The 19,282-nt window shown below is 39.6% G+C and overlaps 1 protein-coding gene across 1 annotated transcript in view; it reads left to right on the top strand.

The window, feature by feature from the left end:
* The first annotated feature begins 1,192 nt into the window (after positions 1-1,192).
* Positions 1,193-19,282, top strand: part of efna2b (ephrin-A2b) — a 205,944-nt gene continuing 187,854 nt past the window's right edge. The window contains exon 1 of the mRNA XM_014149599.3: positions 1,193-2,502. Within this exon, the coding sequence (XP_014005074.1) occupies positions 2,363-2,502 (140 nt within the window). The 5' untranslated portion in view covers positions 1,193-2,362. The remainder of the gene's footprint in view (positions 2,503-19,282) is intronic.

Genomic DNA, 19,282 nt, shown 5'->3' on the forward strand with positions numbered 1-19,282 from the left:
AGTTTTTTTGGCACACATACACAACCCATGTCTGAATTGTCTCAAGGCTTAAAAATCCTGTCTCCTCCCCTACACCTGTCTCCTCCCCTACACCTGTCTCCTCCCCTTCACCTGTCTCCTCCCCTTCACCTGTCTCCTCCCCTTCACCTGTCTCCTCCCCTTCACCTGTCTCCTCCCCTTCACCGGTCTCCTCCCCTTCACCGGTCTCCTCCCCTACACCTGTCTCCTCCCCTTCACCTGTCTCCTCCCCTTCACCTGTCTCCTCCCCTTCACCTGTCTCCTCCCCTTCACCTGTCTCCTCCCCTTTATCTACACTGATTTTAGGGGCTTTAAAAAGTGACAATAAGGGATGATATATTTCCCCTGGATTCACCTGGTCAGTCTAGGCCATGGAAAAAAAGCAGGTGTTCTTAATGTTTTGTATATTCATTGTATATACACACACACACACACACACACACACACATGCGGACACACACACACACACACACACACGTGAACACACACACACATTTTGTTATTCTATCCTTGTTGGTGCCTAAAATGTATTTCCATTCAAAATCCAATTTTCCCTAACTCCAAACCCTAAACCTAACATCTAACCCTAACAACTAAGCTGAAAATAGTATTTTCATGGGGCCATGGGAAATGTCCCATCGAGGGAGAATTTTCCTTATTTTACTATCCTTGTGGGGACCTAAATCCCCCAAAGTCCCCACAAGGATAGTAAAATAAGGAAAATTCTCCCTCGATGGGACATTTCCCATGGCCCCATGAAAATACTATTTTCAGCTTAGTTGTTAGGGTTAGATGTTAGGATAACCAACACACACACAGACACACATTTTCCCACTCACCACATATGCTGCTGCTACACACAAAAACACAGATTATGAATTTAACTGTCATTTTGCAAATGACTAAATGACATCACCATAACAAGTGGATGAAAATCCTAATGTAAAAATATTTCATTAGCCGGAGAGACATTTTTACAGGATGAAAAAATTCATACAAATAGTTGGCACATACAAATATACATGTTTGGCTATAATTGTAGGCTAGAGTTATAAACTATGTATAACATGATAACGGTATCCACAGCTATTCTGAAACTTTCTGAAATGTTAGGGGTCCTAGAAGTTTTGGGGCTCCTATCTGCCCGGTGTCTCAGCCCCGCCCAGCTGTCTGGAGGAGCGGTGAATGGAGAGAGTGCGGCGGCCAGAGGAAGCATGTGCTAAAGGAGGAACAGGACGCGCAACAGAAAAACCACCGTGACTAAAAAGGGGGGAAATAATGTCAGCCTCACTGATCTGTACACCACACACAGGGACGGCAGTACAGCGATACCAGACATGAAGCGAAATTGGCCTTTTCTCAACAGCAACCCCAAACGACACAGGAATAGCAGCAGCAACTTCGCAATTGATGCGGTGTTCCAGTTTCTCCACTTCATGCTTTGGTAGTGGCGTTGCATGGATGACGCAGTAAACACGTTTCAAGAAGGCAACTTATCATATTGATAACTTTTGTCTGAGAATAAAACTGAGGACAGTAACCACGGACGACATGAAATAGTTGCGGAGAAGAGCAGTACGTTTCTTGTGAGACTGGCTTGGATTTCTATCGCTCTGCTGCAACATTGTGATATTTTGAGTTTCTTCTGAAATAACAAGAATCGGTCGCTTGACTGAAACGTTGTATCTCACAAAACGGACCGAAACACATTACGTTGAATGGACATCGTTAAGCGTGCAAATGTTTAGAATAAACAGCATATTGATTTGGAAGACCATAAATTGAAGGACACATTGCTGAATGGATGTTTGCGAGTTGTATTTACGACGAGGAAAGTTTTAGAAAAGTAGCCAATGCCATGCTGGAAAGGAATGGATTTAAAGGACAAACAACTGTCTACTTGGCGTCAGTGAATATTAAACATGATATGATGAATGTCGCGCAATGTGTTCAAATAAGGCATTCATCACTTACAGTTATTGAAGAAAATGGATTTTAATAGTTATTGTAAGGGCTTGCCGTGCAAAAGGAGATCAACGAGCCGAGTCATACATTGATGAACCTTCATGGAACATAATCAAATTTAACGTCATAGTCAGTGCTGCATCTGCTTGGACTTCTCACTAATGTTCTCACGATTGGGAATGTATAGCTACATGGGCCTACATTGTTAATCCTCAACGGAAGACGAACAACTGCAGCTGAGAGCACCTGGAATGTGAATGTGGACCGCAACCAACCTCGTGCATCATGAATGACACCAGGTCCATTTGAACAGCACTGTAGTTGAATCAGTATAACTTATAGACAACAACGCGACGAATTATATAGCCCCTTACTCGTAATGGACAAGAACTGTTTAGCTTTTCAAATGGAGTTGACTCTTATGGTTGTTGCCCTCTTATCTTGGGTCGCGGTATGGGCGGACGATAGCAAAATCATATCAGACAGATATGCAGTCTACTGGAACAGCACGAACCACAGGTAAGGAATTGTACAAGCCAACTTTCAGTGATGTGAATTTACATTTTTGGATAGATCATCCGTGAATCCCACTTGAAAAGATCCGGACGTATAGGCTAAGCTAAAGAAAACGGCTCCACAAATAGCCCAGCGCGTTCAAAAGCCCCTTAACCGTGCTCACCTTATCTCAATAATGACGTTTTCTAACGTCAATTCTTTGACTAGGCCTAGAAAAAGTTACAATTCCTTCTTTAACAAAACATAATACTTTTTCTTATGGAGATACACTTGACCTGCACGTTTTAGTTATTTATCCCAGGGGTTGCTTATATTCATTAGGCCTAACTAAATCACTTAAATAACTCTTGTGGTTTTTACCCCAATTATCACATCTCCCTGTGTAAAAAACAAACCCCTCAAGGCATGATTAAACTTGATTTATGACATATAGCCAGGCTTTCAGGTTTCACATTCACAACGTTTTCACATTGCGTTCAACATGCATTGTGTTTGTAGTTTTTGATTACGAAGTTGCATTTGAAGTGTGATAAAATACTCCATGCTTAGGTTAAATGTGACTTTGCCATCCATTATAAACTAAGACTATAGCGATCTCCACTAAGATACACATCACTGCAAAACTTAAAATGCTTAATACATGCGGTTACATGTACACAACTCTACCATAAACCATCTCATTCTATTGACATGCAGCAACGTTTTGGTCTCACAGAATATCACACACTTGTTTCATTTTATCTCCTCAGTTCACTCCAGTGCACTGTTGATGTTTGGATATTTTGTTCTGGAGCTGTAGGAATGATTTTTAACATGATATAGCTCTTTCCAGTTAGTTAATGAAAGAAAGAAGGTAAAGATCAATAATAGCTTGAAGACATTAAGAAGGAGATTCCCTAAGTTTTGAACTCTTGTGAAATTGTTTGTGCTGGGACTTGCAATATTCTAAGCATTGGAACTATGCCAGTAGAACTTAGAAAGGTTTAATCAGACTTAATTCCTTGTAAAGTTTAAAGAGCAATTTTCTGTCAAAAACAAGCTTTTGTGGTAAGTTTTCCCACAATTTATGAAGATGATGTGTATATATTATGAGCTAATTTCTCAAATTAGGGCTCCTGATTTGCGCGGCGGTCTAAGGCACTGCATCTCAGTGCTAGAGGCATTACTACAGACCTTGGTTCGGTTCCAGGCTGTATCACAACCGGCCGTGATTGGAGTCCCATAGGGCGGCGCACAATTGGCCCAGCATCCTCCGGGTTAGGGGTAGGCCGTCATTGTAAATAAGAATTTGTTCTTAACTGTCTTGCCTAGCTAAATAAAGGTTAAATAAATAAATAAAACATGTCCTTAAAAATCAAGAGATTTTTTTTATGGCAGAGTACAGAGATGAAACAAAAGAAAGAAAATGAAATATGTCTACATATTTGGAGCTTGTTGAATTCATTAGTTATTCCTTTCTCTTTTTCTTCTCCCTGTGTTGTTGGGAAGGGCCTTAAGTAAGCATTTCACTGTTAGTCTACAGCCTGTTGTTTACAAAGCATGTGACAAATACATTTTGATTTGATTTGATGAGGGAACATAACACCGTATTCAGAATGGATTCCAGTGCAACACAATCTATCTATGGCTGCTTCAAGCACAGGAGGCTGCTGAGGGGAGGACGGCTCATAATAATGGCTGTAACGGAGTAAATGGAATGGAATCAGACATATGGAAACCACGTGTTTGATGTGTTTGATACCGTTCTACCAATTCCGCTCCAGCCATTATCATCAGCCCGTCCTCTCCAATTAAGGTGCTACTACCTCCTGTGGCTTCAAGACCACCTTACTTTTGTACTACTGGAAATAACTTGTCTTGGCTATGCAGAAAATATGCTTGAAGCCCAAGTGGAGCTTTTTGGATGACAGTGAATTTGCTACCTTGTCACATAACAGTGATCTTTGCGGCTTCCTTCACAAAAAGCTAAATCATGTGAGAGGTACATGAGTCTCCTGTATACTTCTATAAAGGGGATTAAAGTTGTGTACAGCGTTGATAACCTAGTAGCTTAGGCAATAGTAGTACTGTAGTTTTGTTTTTTAAAGCCAGTTGTTAAGTGGTGTTGGAATAAGAATCTGTCAGAATTATATTTTTTTTAAATAACTCATTCACCTTAACATTTAAATAAATATGTGTGATGAAAAAGCAATAGACTTGTAATATACATGTAATAGTTGTTTTATTTGTATGACTTCGGGAAAACTTTCTATTGATTGAAAACAAAATAGTCAATTACACAGAAATGTATGAATTAAAACAGTTCATATGTAATATTGTTTGGTTGTTGGGCTTAGAAGGTGTTTCCGACTATCTGTGGTTTATATTATGTGTTATTAGAGAGGCTAGAAAATCAGACGCATAGGAAGGATTCAAAGAAGAATAGGCTAGTATGGCTTCGGCGTTTACAAGTGAGGGGCCTTAGTGAGGAATACACTGATATACCCTGCTCTACATCTCCAAACACAAACTACTGAAATGGCTACTTCTTCACTTGATTTCTATGCCACAGATACAATTTGCATCACAGATACAATCCAAACAGTATAACGATGCATTGGTGTATTGATGGGTGTATTGAATGGTGTATTGGTGTATCACGGTTGCATTTCTTTGAATTTATTTGATATTGACCTCAGTAAGAGATATCAAAGTATAATCTCTTAATTGATCTTGAGCGGCAGGTAGCCCAGCGGTTAAGAGCGTTGGGCGAGTAATCAAATCCCAGAGGCGACTAGGTGAAAACTCTGTCGATGTGTCCTTGAGAAAGGCCCATAACCCTAATTGCTCCTGTAAGTCTCTCTGGTCTGCTAAATGACTAAAATGTAAAAATGATCTATACAAAATTATTACATGCATTTTAACAACATATTTCCAGATAACTGTAATTTCATATCGCAGTGTCCGTTACAAAATGAGTAAATCGATTCGTTTTATTGGGGACTTATCTATGGTTTGAACTGGTATATTTTAAGATTGGAACAACATTTGTAGTTCTTAAACATCTTTCTTATTGCCCGAGTTTTATATGCGAAACTCTGGAATGTTTATAAATGCTAAATTTACATTAGTAAAAAATCACTGCGTATAGAGTGGATCAAACGCGCTGAAAATGATTGGTTTATATAAGGAACTTCCCTTGTCACCAGTTGAACAGCCTTTCCACTGACATGGCACTGTCCTCCCTGGGTTTTGGCATGTTGTCATTGCTATGTAACGTATGAGTAAATTGAAAAGCTATTAGCTGTGCCACGCGGAAAGCTATCTGACTGATTTACTCTAAGAAATAATATGATTTGATACTGTGGCCCTCCATTCTGCCTACTAAACTAAACTTAACGCCATGCTTTGTTATATCTGCTTTCCTCATAAGGTCCACTCCTTTCTGACCTAGTTTCACTAAGGTTATTGGGGAGTATTGAAGGGAAATAGTAGTGGTAGCTGGTCTGGGAGGACACACCAGATTATATTGTACTCAATGATTGTAGTTTTTTTTGTTGGAAGCTTTGAAGTCAATGACCAAGGGAACACTTTTCAAATCATGAAAATCGGCTTGAGGTGGTATGACCTTGGAGTTTGTGGCTGTGCAATGGTAGCTTGGGGTTCCTCTAGGTGGCGTTGGATAGGTTCTGCTCTGCTCAGCAACATAGTCCGCCATTTTCTCATTCATGGTAGGAAGACCTTCATTTTTGTTGTGTCGAGAGCCAAGACAAAGGAACAGGGATGATGATTACAGCAAGTTACCAATAAGCGTTTCATTGTGTCAAATGATTTTCAAGGTAAATTGAATCTAGCTTGAACTACAGTCAATGATCAATTGGTGTTGACAGATAGGCAAACTATCTTAAAACAAGAATTTAATAAGAAAATTCAGAACTTTAACCGTCTTCACAATATAATAATGAGTTCCATGCTTTAACCTCACACCTTTGAAAGTGGAGAAGCATCACTTGGCTCAATGCCAAAACTGATGGACAAGGGGAGAGAACTGGACGGAATCGCATGTTTTTATCCCACAATGCTCTGCTCACATTCACCAATGGGCCGATTTAAATATATATATAAACGTCCTCTGAATACAGGACTAGAACCACTGCATTTTAAGGACTAAGTAGCTGATTTTAGAGCAGTTTACAGAAACGTTAAAATACGTACATTTGTATTTGTTATTGATGTAGAATTCATGTTTTCGCTGATGCTGGTTAGAAAAAGCGAGGTTGCAAAAATGCCATATTTCTCATGGTTCAAACAGTACATATACAGGTAGTGGTTGTCCCTAAAGGTTTTCTTCCTCCTTTGTTTGTACTGCTGTAATGTCTACAATTTGTTGTGCGTTTCTACTGTAGCTGATTTCTTGTATTTGTAACACAAAAATGACAAAAATGTAATGAAAAGTTACATTTGTTAGCTACGGTAAATATGAAATTCCTGTTTAGTTGTTTTAAGGCTTCAGATATGAAGATATGGCATCGGTGTCTAAGCGCTGAATGAAGTGTAATGCATTGGCCCCTCGCACACAGGCAGCAGCAAACTGTCCTAAATCTGTTCCCAGTTTATCTATCTAGTCATTTGACATTGATTGAGTTTTAAATTTAAATTGGACAGCACTTTACGGGTCACTTGGTCTGGGTGTGTACAACTCAGCATCCCTCTATGCGCTCGTAATTCATTTGAGGTTTCATGAGAGTGGCGACATGCAATGGCATCCCTACTTCTCTGTGTATGAAATCTACAATTCCTTGGATAACACAAAGCACTCTCTACTGTTTTGTTAAAACCCATTCCTCTTTAATGGGTTAATGGGAGACCTGTTTCTGAAGGTCAAAAACCAATGCCTCTTTCTCGCCAGTACTTCATGACATGAGCATGGACAGGAATGTACTGTGCCCTCAACAAAACAAGGTTGAGTTGTCGACAGGGTTGAGACTACAGGTCTATGCCATGATTGGGACAGTTGCTGTGGAAACACTGACGTTTTTTTACAGTAATATACTGTAATTGAGAGACCGCCATAGACTAAGAGGACATAATAAATGTATATACGTAATTGATTTGTGTCTTGATAAAAAGTTCCTCCTTTTTTTCGAACCCGGGAAATGGGCATTTTCCATGACAGAGCACAAGCCTCAGTATATTTGTTAGTTAGGGAATTTGATTAAATGAAAATAATGTCAGCTATGTTCACTGTACGAAACACAACCTCCTTTTAGACAGCCCTAATGTGGAGCCATTTTAACGGACTCCTCATTTATATAAAATGGAAGGCCATCTCTGTTTCTAACTATTCCAATGAAGGTTCCTGTTTTTTAATTATAGGTCATGAACTCGTTTGGCTCTGAATTTAGAATTTATCCTCCAAGAGATTTTAGTAGCAGGCTAGTGAAAGAATATCTGGAAAAAACTTTGACAAAAAATTTATTTCACTTTTTTTCTCTTCTCTAGAAAATATAAGACCATATGCCCATCTTAATGAAAATGCAAAAAAAAGTTTCACTTCCAAATCTGAAAATTGGCTTGGAATGGAATAATTATTTTTACATTGAATTGGATGTTAATGGCCTGGCACAATGTAACATTAAAGGGCTCTTACATCTCATTAAAGATTAAAGTTGGTACATAATATCTACTAAAGCAATTGGTATTAAAGAGGAATTTGCTAATCAGTAATCTAGGTTCAAAGCTTCATGAAATAAAATGACCCTGAGTGTATGAGTTCAAAGCCTGCTTCATTTGGTAGGATACAGCATTTCATTTCCAATGTTAATCAAGGTTATGCTAATATCGGACATGATGAAACGGCTAGTTTACTGTCCTTGTCCTCATGTTAAATACTAGACAAAAACATTAGCATTCTTCAGTTATTTGTATCTAACAATGATTGTCTATATTACTCTACTGACGCATCACAATTTGTTAGAAAAATATAGAATCCTTTGAAAGTATAGTATTTTTGACTTAGGCAATGACCTAGATGGTTGTTTGTGAAATTGTGTTTGATGTGTCAGAGATTACACATTTAGACCCTGGACAGGAGTGTATTGCTTTTCTGTTCTTCTATTATCTCTCTGAGACATGGGTGCTGAACAAATGTCGAGTTTCTTGTGACTCGGATGTCCTGTTTGTTCAGTCAGTCTGTCACCAACTTCTTGTGAACCTCCCTTCCATTGTCCCCCACCTGTGTCGAGACACTGAATATGACTGTACTGGTCACATTGGTGGCAGACAGTAAACTATGTGGCGAGTTTGTCGGCCTTGTTCCGCATGGCGCAGAGCAGACTATCTTGCCGTCAGGATCTCAAATAGTGAAGAACAACGAGTAATGGCTGCCGTTTCATTTATTCAGCATAGCTCTTTTATTTGGAATCAAAAGGTAAATGCCCATTTGTAAGACCTTTTACCGTTGTTTATTTTATACCATTTTGTTGTACTTCCCAACAGTGCTTATCAGCACTTCATCATTCCTTATACAATGCTCATGCATTTTAATGCCTGACCCACATTCTTTTTGCACATAAGCAGTCTTGTGTACCAAGAGAGCTAGAAACGTTGAACTTCGCTAGGTGTTCAGAACTGAACTGCAACATTTTCAAAAAGGAAATCAGGGTTGTGAGTAAAGCCGCCTAACCACATACTGCATTTATTATGTTTGAACTGTGCAAACTGGTGTTGCATTCTCTCCACCACTCTCAGCCCAGGATAGGCCTATGGACCGTTGCTTTGCACATCTTTATTGCCATAAAAAAATCAGTTGTCGGTTTCTTTAATTTAGCAGATTTAGGCTATATTGGAACAGTGTTACCTTTCGAATGCCTCCAGGGGATGAAAGAATCCAGTCTATCTGCTTCTCTCGTCTGTTCTTTTGTCCTTTCTTGAGTACTGTGCTAGCTCTGAAACTAGCTCTGAGACTAGCCCTGAGACTAGCCCTGAAACTAGCCCTGAAACTAGCCCTGAAACTAGCCCTGAAACTAGCTCTGAAACTAACTCTGAAACTAACTCTGAAACTAACTCTGAAACTAACTCTGAAACTAACTCTGAAACTAACTCTGAAACTAACTCTGAAACCAACTCTGAAACCAGCTCTATATGAACACCGTTAATGTGATTTACATGTATATAGATGTAATTCTGTTCCTATATTACTTTACTGCCAAACACAATTAAACCGGACAGCAGTTAACTGCTTGAACATGAACATCCTAATGGCTTCTTGATTGTAAAAATATTGGCCATCATTTGATAAATGTAATGCTTGTTGTCGAATTCGGACTGCCGCTCGTAAAAGTAACGATGGTGTTTTCCTAAGTGATTCTGCGGTAATAGTTTACGTTTATTGATGTACTTTGGGCAGAAAGCTCTCCCTCTCTCTTCATACCCCCTTTTTCAGGCTGTGATTTGGCTTATATCCTCAGAAGATAATTAATTGAATTACTATAATGGAGAGTGGAGTTGTTCCTTCAGAACTATAAAAGGCATTTTAGACCGTTTTTAGGTCCTTCGCTCACCCATTTATGTAGAGTTATGAAGTGGTGGATTACTTGTGGGGTGATAGAACACCCTTTCAAAATAAGAAGCCACTTTTGCATCCTCTTGGTACCCACGCAGCACCATATGCAATCACGAAAACAACATGTTACGTCAATGACAAACCTTCCCGGTTGAATGTGTAGGGAAACAGAGGGCAGGGAAGCATATTAAAATACAGGCGGTCTAAGAGACAGGAAGGCTTCAGCAGTACCTGCATATTGCCTGTAAGACTTTTACGACTTCCCTCAAAGAGCTTTTCCTTCAACATTCATTTGTTCGGCCGGACAAAGAGAATATATTGGTAATGGGATTGAACAAGATGTTGCTCCATCCGTAGGGTATATATTGAATATATATGTACGAGCAAATAATTAAACACTCAACTAAATCAGTGAAGTCATAGGGATTACCTCTACTGTACTCCTGTAGCAGGATTCTAACCTCACTATCCTTCCCTCCAACAGAGATTCACAGGGTTGAGTCCTTGAGCCTTTTACTATGCTTTCTACGTTGCACACTTAATAAAAGGTTTGATTAAACTAAAATGACACAACGGAAACAAATCAATGTTCCTTCCCAGTGAAAAAAGAGTGCACTTCAGACTGTAAAATAATTAAGAAGGGTTAAACCAGTCTCAGAGGAAGGATTTGTTGATGTTCTGGTATGTTAATTGTATTTCTGTGAAAAGGTACGCAGGAATGTATTAGCACAGATGTGTACTTTAAGTGTTAGTTTTGGATTGAGGCATAGATTAGAACACGTTAATCATGTTTATATCACCACGTATAGGGATATGCTTCACTGATTAAACAAAATATCCTGTGTATGATCGTCCAACCCTCAACCCCCAAAGGTAGTCTTGTAAACTTGACGTAAATGGCGGCCAGAAAGTAACAGAATGAAGTACAACCTACAGTATGTAGATCGGCATAGGCCTATATTTCAGCTTCCAATGTGTCCATTGTTGCAATCATTTTATTGACTGGTTGACTATTAAGTTTACTAAAATTGAACAATAAAAAAAGGAAATCAGTCGCTTGGTCAAATATCTTTCAAGACAATTAATATTTGTAGATTTTGATTATATTTAATTAGATATATTTTTCTGGATTCAATTATTATGATAATATGTTAATACTGTCTTTGTTTTACATTTTTGAAAACAGATTTGAATTATTATAATTTTAATTACTGCATTTCTATGTTGATCTCCGTTAAATAAATGCTTGATTGCTGGGCAACATACAGAGGATTATGTAGCTAAATATATAACCGCTTAATGTGTTTTTTTTTTATTGAAATGTTAACAATATTTCTTCCTCTTATTTTGATATTGATTAGTGATTTACAGAAAAAATTACGTATGTTTATTTGGATTTTAAATGTCGCAATTAAAAAAAAAAATGGTTTTATTCATATCTCCTTGATTAGTCCACTTGTTTTCATAGATAAAAAAAATAAAACAACATAAATCAGTTTTATACTATACGCCTTACACTTTGTCAAGTAGTACCACGACACAATCGTAAGCTCAAATACATGGACTACAGAAAACAGTCTGCACCAGAAGGACAACTCGCTGTTAGAAATCTTAAACTGCGTGTAGGTATTAGGTAACATTAAATGGGTCATGCAGTTCTTTAGTTGATTCTGAAACAAGGAATTAGTGAGTTGTTTATGTATACAGTAGTTTATTTAGCATGTTATAGTGCCAGCGAAAATGCTTAGTAGTTCACAATGAATATGTTTTTCTGCTTTGGAGATTGGTGCCAATAACGATATGGGAAATACCTTGTGGTGGATATATCAAATAAGGATCTGCTGGAGTCCAAGTCAAACCAAGATTCTTTATTTCTGAGCTCAGAGAGAATGACAGAGTTATACAGCGCAGTGTAGACAGTGTGAATTCTGAAGCAGTGGGTAATAAGCACGTATCTTTCTAGTTCCTGTTCTTGTGCGGGACTCAGTTCCCTTTTTATCTATACAAGGACACTTGAGCAAACTGGTTTACAAAACAGGATTTTACTCCCAAGAACAGGAGATTATAATAGGACAGGTTAGTCACATACTTAGTTATGTGGACACATACAATTACCATTTTCCATGACAACTGCATGTTTGATTAAATCACAAACATTTGTGTGTGTGCAAAAAAACCAACAACCTCAAAACGAAATGTTGCGAAATGTATATTAAGTCTATGGGTCTACCCATCATTGAGTTCAATATAAATACCTCAATGATAAGAGTAATACACAGCTGAAACAAAATGTGTTTGCCACAGTTCTGCGGCCAACACTAGCATTTCAACCAGACCATCATACATACTTCTTGTTTTTGAGAGTAAAAACATACCAGGACATCTGAAAACCATTTACCTCAGGATAGAGTCGCAGCCTGACATGTGAATTGGGAGAAATCCAGACCTAATGTGGTTGAATATAAGAGTCTGGTCTCCTCACAATCAGTGAATGTAATTCTGATCAGGTTTCTTACACTTTTATGATTCCGGTATTGTACGCACTTTGTTACAGTATTGACTGCAGGGAATTTAGGTTTTTGTAATGGGATGCTTGGACGACGCTTGTTTGGACTAGGTTTTAGCCTAGATTTGACAGTTATTTGACGGTGTGGTGCGGTGTGACCTGACAGTCCTGGTCGATCTGCAGGACGACTGTTGTGACTGTTGTGCTTCGTAGGTCCTCACCTGTTTCTTCTTAGCCTGCCGTGACTGTGTGATGGGGTGAACGAGCGATGACTTTGGCACACGTGGTTCTGTCTTGAAGTGAGAGGGCAGGGATTTGCTATACCACAGTGCACAGTAAGCGTTGACCTTTAAACAACTAGAGATTTGGAGAGAGAAAGAACGGAGACAGAGAATGAGAAGCTTGTGAAAGTGTAGCATTGCGCCCAAGTCATCTGGGAGATTTCTTTTCAGAATAGCAGACATGTCAAGCCTGTCGTTCTCATGGAGGGTGGGAGGGAGGGAGTTGGGTACAGAACCTGTTGTTCTCATGGAGGGTGGGAGGGAGGGAGTTGGTTACAGAGACTGTCGTTCTCATGGAGGGTGGGAGGGAGGGAGTTGGGTACAGAGCCTGTCGTTCTCATGGAGGGTGGGAGGGAGGGAGTTGGTTACAGAGCCTGTCGTTCTCATGGAGGGAGGGAGGGAGTTGGGTACAGAGCCTGTCGTTCTCATGGAGGGAGGGAGGGAGGGAGTTGGGTACAGAACCTGTCGTTCTCATGGAGGGTGGGAGGGAGGGAGTTGGGTACAGAGCCTGTCGTTCTCATGGAGGGTGGGAGGGAGGGAGTTGGTTACAGAGCCTGTCGTTCTCATGGAGGGAGGGAGGGAGTTGGGTACAGAGCCTGTCGTTCTCATGGAGGGAGGGAGGGAGGGAGTTGGGTACAGAACCTGTCGTTCTCATGGAGGGAGGGAGGGAGGGAGTTGGGTACAGAGCCTGTCGTTCTCATGGAGGGTGGGAGGGAGGGAGTTGGATACAGAGCCTGTCGTTCTCATGGAGGGAGGGAGGGAGTTGGGTACAGAGCCTGTCGTTCTCATGGAGGGAGGGAGGGAGGGAGGGAGTTGGTTACAGAGACTGTCGTTCTCATGGAGGGTGGGAGGGAGGGAGTTGGGTACAGAGCCTGTCGTTCTCATGGAGGGAGGGAGGGAGGGAGGGAGGGAGGGAGGGAGGGAGTTGGTTACAGAGACTGTCGTTCTCATGGAGGGTGGGAGGGAGGGAGTTGGGTACAGAGCCTGTCGTTCTCATGGAGGGAGGGAGGGAGGGAGGGAGGGAGGGAGGGAGGGAGGGAGTTGGTTACAGAGACTGTCGTTCTCATGGAGGGAGGGAGGGAGGGAGTTGGTTACAGAGACTGTCGTTCTCATGGAGGGAGGGAGGGAGGGAGTTGGTTACAGAGACTGTCGTTCTCATGGAGGGTGGGAGGGAGGGAGTTGGGTACAGAGCCTGTCGTTCTCATGGAGGGAGGGAGGGAGGGAGTTGTGTACAGAGCCTGTCGTTCTCATGGAGGGTGGGAGCGAGGGAGTACAGACAGTACAAACAGAAGTGTACATTTTTCCTAACAACTGAATATGTTAGGAAGGCACGAGGTAAAAGGGTGTATGAGGATAATATGTAATTCTCTTAGACCATTTTTTATTAATGCCAAGTGAATTTGAATGAAAAGCCTTCCATTTGGCTGTAGAATCTGATGATTAGTATCCCCCAGTCATCTCATCATGTTATGGATGCCAGCTCAGCATACATTTCCCAAGATGCATCTTCTGACATATACGGTAGTCGGAGAAGGTGTTGTATAACCCACTACAGAACCTTCTGCTGTCCCTGTGTCCCATTCCTTCATCATAGATGGTTTTCCATATCGCATACTTTTTAACAATCTCTCTCAATCTCTACAAAATATTAAATGAAATTACGCTTAAAATTTACACCATTTTGTTTATTAGGACACTAAAGTGTTATGAATAAGTACATCATCCAGTGAGGATGCTTGTGATCTGAAAAGAAGAGACGAGAGCTTCAAGCTGCACAAAAGGACAGTTTCCCCCCCGGCTTGGTATTATGGTCTTTTGCAGTACTATTGGGTCGGTGACAGTTCCATATGTGAACTGATGTCAGCTATGGCACCGGACTTTGATATCAACTGAGGTGATTTGATTTCAACAACTGCACATGCTGTACTGGCACCTTTTTTGTGCTCTTTTTCCTCTCCGGTCACAGAGCTAGAAATGGGCTGACATGAATCCTTTAATATCTCCGGCAATCACGTTGAGCTTTGCAAAGAATTGACATTTTCTGTGTTTCTTGTGACACTGAAGTCCTGAATCACAGAGAGACTAATGGAGGTGACCTCTTGACTGAGCAGAGTGTTAGCAGGCAGGCCTGTTGAGCGAGAGCGAGAGAGAGAGACGTGTTTGAAGACTGGGACAGTGGCAGTAACAGGAGAGGGAACATGACTGGAATGGAATGGAAAGGGAGCGAGGGTTGTCACAGCGCATGCTCCAGAATCTCTCCATGAGTACAGGAAAGGAGCACTGAAAGTTGGTTACAAAGATCGGTGAGAGAATCGTTGCAGTCTCACGGTTTAGATATGTTTGTTTGGGATTCAATTTCTTCATTTAGGACTAGCGGAACATGAAAATAAAACAATTGTATAGAAATGTGCACAAATGAAGACGTGGAAACAAAGTGTGGTAATATAGGAAATATTATTAACACTAATACTGGGGCACTGCATACCACTATAATTACCCTTCATTGTTTTCTCTTGATTAAATTCCTCTCTGCACATTTAAAAGAACAGTTTCAGCGTAACACTGTACTGTATAGGAGATAACTACATTCTGAGCACATTAACCTCAAACGCACAAAGCCGACTAAAATGTGTAGAAATACCGCTTCCCAATGCATCTGCTATGTGCCCTTTTGGCCTACACTGCAGGAGAACACCTCACAATATAATCTCTACGCATCTGAATGCATCTGCTATGTGCCCTTTTGGCCTACACTGCAGGAGAACACCTCACAATATAATCTCTACGCATCTGAATGCCTGCAGTTCTGGAAAGTACTTAAGTCCTAACTTTTACTTTTACTTAACTACAATCCGAAAGAAAATGATGTACTTTTTACTCCATACATCTTCCCTGACACCCAAAAGTACTTGTTAAATTTTTTTAGCTTAGCAGGACAAGAAAATGGTCCAATTCACACACACTTATCAAGAGAACATACCTTGTCATCCCTACTGCCTCTGATCTGGTGGATTCACTAAACACAAATGCTTCATTTGTAAATGATGTCTGAGTGTTGGAGTGTGCCACTGGCTATCCATAAATGAAACAAAACAAGAACACCATGCCGTCTGGTTTGCTTAATATAAGGAATTTGAAATTATTTCTACTTTTACTTTTGATACTTAAGTATATTTTAGCAATTGCATTTAAAACCAAACACTTTTACACTTTTACTGAAGCAGTATTTTACTGGGTGACTTTTACTTACCGTAAATTCCGGACTATAAGCCGCAACTTTTTTCCCAGGCTTTGAACCTCGCGGCTTAAACAATGACGCGGCTAATATATGGATTTTTCCCGCTTTCAAATTTTTTTCTCCAAAAAAACACATTCTGTGACGTGCTCAGTTTTTTGGCGGCATGAAGCTTTCATTAGACCAATGAAATTGCCGAACGGGTTAAGGTCAAACAACTTTTTTGTTTACTGTTTAGATTAAATTGAGCGCTCTCAAACTTCCCATCATTCTGATTACGGTAGTCATTTTGTCACCCTCATCATGGCAAAGACACAGAGAAATGCATATGATGCAGCTTTCAAGTTGAAGGCGATTGATCTGGCTGTTGGAAAAGGAAATAGAGCTGCTGCACGGGAGCTTGGTCTTAATGAGTCGATGATAAAACGTTGGAAACAGCAGCGTGAGGAATTGACTCTGTGCAAAGACAACTACCGGTAAAGCTTACTGCAAATTTTTTTTGTTACAAGCCGTGTTTCATTAAAGCCTATTTATTTTTGTTACAAGCCGTGTTTCGTTAAAGCCTGTGTAAAGTTCATTTGTTTCAATGTACCGGTAGGCACCTGCGGCTTATAGACATGTGCGGCTTATTTATGTTCAAAATAATACTTTTTTTTAAAATTCAGTTGATGCGGCTTATATTCACGTGCGCTTAATAGTCTGGAAATTATGGTAAGTCATTTTCTATTAAGGTATCTTTACATTTACTCAAGTATGACAATGAAATACCTTTCCACCACTGTATGCCTTTACAGTAGGGAAGTATGAATACCTGACAATACCTGGGTGAGATACTTGGTGGTGTGTGAAACCCAGACAGTGGTAACCCAGGTGGCGGCGGGATCTCTCGGCCTTCGCTCCGGTGCGATGCTTAAGCGCGGTCCCACCTCGGGACGGCGGTGGAGACAGCTGTACACCAGGACATGGGGAGATTACAGAGCCTGTGGAGGGAGTTTAAACAGGATTAGCCATTCCAGCTCAGGTGCTACACTAATAGGATTAGGGAGTCCCTTTTCTTGTTCATCCCACCGTTAAGTCCAGTTACGGGCCCCCAAAACAAAGGTGTGCTTTTGAACGGTGCAACGACACACAAGGGATAGACAGGGCTCTTTAGGGGAGACCACCCTACATTTAATGGAGCCCCACACATGTTCTCTTGAGACTGAGCCCTATATTGACTGTCACCCAACACATCGGGGGTCCCCTTAGTTGGGGATGGTACTTTAATTAGTCAATGCATTTTTCAGAGGATAGTAGCCACTTTGCTGGAGGAAGGGTATTGAGGGATGATTGTATTGTTGCTGACAGTTGTGATTGGCCTTTCAAGATTAGTGCTGCTTAAAAGACAAGTACCCTTACAGGATGGGAAACATGGTTGTTTAATGGAAAAACAAGCTTCTAAAAGATGGCTTGAGACCTAGGACCATAGACGTACACAGCTTTTTCATTTAGATTTATTCAGTGGGGTAAAGTACTTTAGTAAAAATACTTTAAAGTACTACTTAAGTATTTTGTGGGGGTATCTGTACTTTTACTATTTATATTTTTGACAACTTTTACTTTACTACGCTCCTAAAGAAAATTATACATTATTTACTCCTTACATTTTCCCTGACACCCAAAAGTACTCGTTACATTTTGAATGCTTAGCAGAACAGGAAAATTGTCTAATTCACTCACTTATCAAGAGAACTTTCCTGGTCATCCCTGCTGCCGCTGATCTGGCAGACTCACTAAACACATGCCTCGTTTGTAAATGATGTCTGAATGTTGGAGCGTAGGCATGGCTGTCTGGGGCGGCAGGTAGCTTAGTGGTTAGAGCCTTGGACTTGTAACCGAAAGGTTGCGAGATCGAATCCTTGAGCTGACAAGGTAAAAATCTGTTGTTCTGCCCCTGAACAAGGCAGTTAACCCACTGTTCCTAGGCCGTCATTGAAAATAAGAATTTGTTCTTAACTGACTTGCGTAGTAAAATAAGAAGTTGAAATGGTTGATACTTAAGTACATTTTAGCAATTACATTTACTTTTGATACTTAAGTATATATATTTTTAACCAAATACTTTTAGACTTTTACTCAAGTAGTATTTTACTGGATGACTTTTACTTGAGTCATTTTCTGTTAAGGTATCTTTACTTTTACTCAAGTATGACAATTGAATACTTTTTCCACCACTGGATTCATCCTTTGATTTCACAACAGTGTGCTTTATTATATAGTATCAACAGTGTGCTTTATTATATAGTATCAACAGTGTGCTTTATTATATAGTATCAACACTGTGCTTTATTATATAGTATCAACACTGTGCTTTATTATATAGTATCAACACTGTGCTTTATTATATAGTATCAACACTGTGCTTTATTATATAGTATCAACAGTGTGCTTTATTATATAGTATCAACAGTGTGCTTTATTATATAGTATCAACACTGTGCTTTATTATATAGTATCAACACTGTGCTTTATTATATAGTATCAACAGTGTGCTTTATTATATAGTATCAACAGTGTGCTTTATTATATAGTATCAACAGTGTGCTTTATTATATAGTATCAACAGTGTGCTTTATTATATAGTATCAACAGTGTGCTTTATTATATAGTATCAACAGTGTGCTTTATTATATAGTATCAACACTGTGCTTTATTATATAGTATCAACAGTGTGCTTTATTATATAGTATCAACAGTGTGCTTTATTATATAGTATCAACAGTGTGCTTTATTATATAGTATCAACAGTGTGCTTTATTATATAGTATCAACAGTGTGCTTTATTATATAGTATCAACAGTGTGCTTTATTATATAGTATCAACAGTGTGCTTTATTATATAGTATCAACAGTGTGCTTTATTATATAGTATCAACAGTGTGCTTTATTATATAGTATCAACAGTGTGCTTTATTATATAGTATCAACACTGTGCTTTATTATATAGTATCAACAGTGTGCTTTATTATATAGTATCAACACTGTGCTTTATTATATAGTATCAACACTGTGCTTTATTATATAGTATCAACACTGTGCTTTATTATATAGTATCAACAGTGTGCTTTATTATATAGTATCAACAGTGTGCTTTATTATATAGTATCAACACTGTGCTTTATTATATAGTATCAACAGTGTGCTTTATTATATAGTATCAACAGTGTGCTTTATTATAT

Source organism: Salmo salar, chromosome 16, assembly GCF_965601325.2.
Source record: "Salmo salar chromosome 16, fSalSal1, whole genome shotgun sequence".
Taxonomy (NCBI): domain Eukaryota; kingdom Metazoa; phylum Chordata; class Actinopteri; order Salmoniformes; family Salmonidae; genus Salmo; species Salmo salar.